This window comes from Quercus lobata, chromosome 7 (genome assembly GCF_001633185.2).
Source record: "Quercus lobata isolate SW786 chromosome 7, ValleyOak3.0 Primary Assembly, whole genome shotgun sequence".
Classification (NCBI taxonomy): domain Eukaryota; kingdom Viridiplantae; phylum Streptophyta; class Magnoliopsida; order Fagales; family Fagaceae; genus Quercus; species Quercus lobata.
The window spans coordinates 11784885-11789307 of NC_044910.1; the positions used below are offsets into that span (position 1 = coordinate 11784885).

The 4423-nt window shown below is 45.6% G+C and overlaps 1 protein-coding gene across 1 annotated transcript; it reads left to right on the top strand.

The window, feature by feature from the left end:
- The first annotated feature begins 2613 nt into the window (after positions 1–2613).
- LOC115951581 lies at positions 2614–3816 on the top strand. Its single transcript, XM_031068757.1, has 2 exons — positions 2614–2721; positions 3070–3816. The coding sequence occupies exons 1-2, from the start codon at positions 2614–2616 to the stop codon at positions 3814–3816; spliced, it is 855 nt and encodes a 284-aa protein (XP_030924617.1).
- The last annotated feature ends 607 nt before the right edge of the window (positions 3817–4423 follow it).

Here is a 4423-nt window from a genome sequence, read left to right on the forward strand (position 1 = left end):
ACATGAAGACCTCCTTACCCTCTAAAGGTACTCAGCAAACCATACCCTGAGAGGTATAAGCCAAGGGCCTTTTCACAGTACGATGGCAGGAAGGGAAGTGCAGTAGAGCACATGAGCAAATTTATTGATACCCTTGGCCCTTACGCAGCAGACGAAGACTTATGTCTGCAGGAATTTTCAAAGTCACTGTGTGACCGGGCATACACCTGGTACGTTGGCTTAAAACCAGGATCGATCCCAACTTGGGATGACATGGTGGATATATTTTGCACTAAGTACTTCCACAAAGAAGAAACGGTAACGCTCGCAACTCTGCAAGTAACCAAGCAAAGGAATGGTGAAAATTTGATGGAATACATCAAACGGTTCAGGGACATAGCACTTGATTACTATGACCACTGTGAAGAAAGGACCTTAGTAGAAATGTGCATGACCAACATGATTCGGGAATTTAGAGCTGTCCTGGAAAATCTAGAGATTTCCCAGTTCGCATAACTATTGCAGAAAGCTAGAAAGATGGCTCAGTCTGTAAAACCCAGTTTAGACAAAAGGAACGCCCCGCAGGCTATGGCAGTGTCCACTGGAGAGCAGAGAAGGAAAACAGAGGGGAGGGAGTATGATATGCCCCCACCCCTACCATGTACTCCAAAGGAGCTGGATGTGCTACTTGAAAAATGGATAGCGGATGGGATCTTTAAACCCAACCAAGTTTCAAGAGAGCCCACGGAGGAAGAAAGGAGAGACCCTCGCTTCTACCGCCTACACAACTATGTACAACATCCCATCGCAGAATGCTGGGCGCTTCGCAGGCTGGTGCACCGTAGGATTAAAGAAGGCATATTGGAGCTAACCTAGCAGGAAGTCCAAAGAAACCCATTCCCAAACCACAAGGGAAAGGGTATAGCAGCAGTAGTAATATGCGCAGACTTGGGAGAAAACGAGGAAGAAAATTTGGCCTTGCTTGCCACAGCGATTACCACTCTACAGCAGAGTGCCAAGTTCAAAAATCTATTTGACCAGTTGGGACTTACAGCAAAAGAAAGGAAAATAGCCACGGAGGCTTTGGTAAGTATAGCCTCCGGGGCAGGGGTGGAATGCCTGTCAGCAGAAATGCCAGAAGACAGAGCCCTCCTACAGGAATCAACAGAAATCACGTTCAGCAGTGAAGATATGGAGGTGGGACACCCAGATCACAGGAGGCCTCTTTATTTAGCAGCATCTATAAATCAAATCCCTATCAAGAGGGCCCTGGTGGATACAGGTGCATCCGTAAACCTCATTCCGTTGAGCACCTTGCAAGCAGCAGGAATTTTAGAAAGAAAGATCCAAGGATACCCGATGGAAGTAACGGGGTTCGGTGAAAGAGGTGAGTACACCGCAGGCCATATTTAGTTGTGGTTGAAAGTAGGCTCTATAGCTTCTTTAGCTCGTTTCCATGTGGTCAGAACGGAAGTATCCTATCATGTGCTTTTAGGAATGCCCTGGTTACACAAACACCAACTGGTCCCATCCACCTACCACCAATGTGTGAAAGGAAGATTGAATGGCAGGATGATACGCATAGTTGTAAACCCCTCGCCATTTGAGCAGGCAGAAGCCCACTTGTTGGAAATCATGTTTTATGACCAATGAGCTCCATCTAGGAAAACTCGGTTTCAAAGCCATGAGGTACCTTCGTGCTTAGGTGGGAAGATGTCCAAGACGACCCAGAACTTGATTTAAGAGAACTACTGGCGCGAAAGAAGAAAAGAAAAGAAGCGCTTGCCGCGGAGCCAGACGAAACACCTAAGTGCATCAGGGTCCGAGGCCTTGATGGCAGGATTGTGTATAAGTTATGAAGGTGCGTGGGGCCTACAGGTGAGATGCAAGTGGGTCCCACCCAAAAAGGGCAACAAGAGAGTTTGGCGTGTTGCGTCGCTAAAGAAAGTTTGGGAAAAGAAGAAGAGAAGGATGAGGAAGTTACAGCAGAAAAGGACGCACAGGTTGTGGTAGAGGAAGAATTGGAAGAAATTGACTTAGGGTTTGATTCACGAGAACCAAGGCCTATCTCAATTAGTGCAAGCCTGACAGAAGAGGAGAAGTCAAAACTCATACTGTTGTTGAAAGAATTCAAAGACGTTTTTGTTTGGGACTACAGCGAAATGCCAGGACTGGATTCCGGGCTAGTTGCACATACATTAAATGTAAACCTAGAGGCCAAGCCGGTGGCCCAGCCTGCCAGGATATTTCACACAGAAATAGAAGAGCAGATAGTCAAAGAGGAGCAGAAGTTGTTGGCCGCAAGATTCATCAAGCCTATTCAACATCCCTGCTGGCTATCCAACATAGTACCAGTGAAGAAGAAGAACGACCAGATAAGATGCTGTGTAGATTTCAAAAATCTCAACAAAACTTGTCCAAAGGACGAATTCCCATTGCCAAACATGGATTTACTAATAGATTTCGCAGTAGGAAGTGCCATGTTTTCATTCATGGATGGTTTTAGCGGATACAATTAGATCAGAATGGCACCAAAGGATGCAGAGAAAACTGCTTTCAGAACACCCATGGGAATTTTTATTACACTGTGATGCCCTTCGGTTAAAAAATGCAGGCGCAACTTACCAACGAGCAATGGCGGCCATATTTCACGATATGATGCACCAGGAGCTAGAAGACTATGTGGATGACATAGTGGTTAAGTCAAAGAGAAGAGAGGAGCACTTTTGTGTGTTAAAAAGGGTATTCGAAAGATGCAAAACTTTCAAGTTAAGAATGAATCCCCTCAAGTGCATATTCGGAGTGTCCTTTGGGAAATTCTTGGGTTTCCTAGTTCACAGCTGGGGCATAGACATGGATCCGGCTAAAGCCACAACCATAGCAACTATGAGACATTCGACCACAGTAAAAGAATTAAAGAGCTTCTTAGAAAAGTTTCATATATCCGGAGATTCATCCTTAGATTGGCATCAATCACCTCTGCTTTCACCAAGTTGCTCAAGAAGGGGCAAAGTTTTGAATGGGGGGAAGTGCAACAGACGGCCTTCAAAAGGCTATAGCAGTTAATGATGAACCTCCCCACGAGTGCAGGCCCCTATTCATAAAAGACCACTGCTACTCTATTTGGCCACCAACTCATATGCCATCGGCGCACTAATCACTCAGGAAGATGGAGGTGGTGTTGAGCAGCCAATATACTACATCAGCCGTGCCTTAAAAGATGCAGAAACTCGTTACCCAAGGGTAGAGAGAGCGTGCCTGGCCATTGTATACGCTTCACAGAGGTTGCGTCACTATTTCTTGGCCTACGAAGTATGGCTGATGTCTAAGTCCCATGCCATTAAAGCTCTGTTACAACAGCCGATCCTCTCCGGCAGAATATCCCAATGGTTGTTACAGTTATCACAATACGACTTAAGAATGAGGACACCTAGGGCAGCGAAAAGTCAGGCTATAGCAGATTTATTGGCACAGTTTCCAGGAGAGGAAGAATTCCCACTGGATAATGAAGTTCCAGGGGAAGTAGCCATGGCAAAAGAAGTCAGAGAACAGTGGATAATGAAATTCGATGGGTTTTCTACTATCCATTCCGGAGGGGTAGGAGTAGTTTTGTACCTTGAAGAAGACAAGGCAGTGGCGCTGTTATTTAAGCTAGAATTCGCCTGTTCAAACAACACTGCGGAGTACGAGGCCTACTTAACCAGGCTTGCCACGACTCTCGAAATGGGAATCAAACATTTGAAAGTATTGGGGGATTCGAACTTGGTTGTTTGTCAGACCAAGGGAAGCTTTTCCTTAAAGGAGCCTAGCCTAGCCCTGTACAGAGCGATGGCCTAGAGAATGGAAGAAAAATTCTCAACCTTTAAAATAAAGCATGCCTCGAGAAATGAAAATCGGTATGCGGACGCATTAGTTGCACTGGGTTCGCAAATAATCTTCAAAGGGAGTAGCACTAGGATAGAAGTCAGCGAGAGGGAAGAATCCATCATTGAGATGTTGAAGGAAAAGTTCCGAGAGGAACAGGGTAAAGGGGATTGGCGGATCCCCATAAAGGAAATCTTGGTAAAAGGAGATGATGCAACAGAATTAAAAATGTGAAAAGACTATGCCTTGGTAAAAGAAGAGTTGTACCGTAAGATGCCAGGTGGGGTCTTATCCAGATGCGTAGGGCAGGAAGAAGCCTAGAGAAAATTGAAAGAAATACACGACAAGACTTACGAGTCTTGCGGAGAAGTCAGTCTTTACCGCAGACTTCAGAGAGCAGACTTCTATTGGCCAAGTATGGGTAAAGATGCAGATAAAGTCCAAACCTAGTGTGAGACCTGCCAGCTTGTGGCAGATAGGGAGGAAAGTTACGCTGTATTCGTCAGCGAGGATTGGAGAAGCCCTTTCATACAGTACTTAACAGAAGACATCCTGCCACAGAAGCACAGTGAAAGATACA

What these genes read in the sequence shown, in the direction of transcription:
- LOC115951581 (XM_031068757.1), top strand. Translation starts at nt 2,614, where the DNA reads ATGGCGGCCATATTTCACGATATGATGCACCAGGAGCTAGAAGACTAT. An exon ending in ACTTTTGTGTGTTAAAAAGG is followed by an intron (nt 2,722 to 3,069) that starts GTATTCGAAAGA and finishes CCACGAGTGCAG; the next exon opens with GCCCCTATTCATAAAAGACC.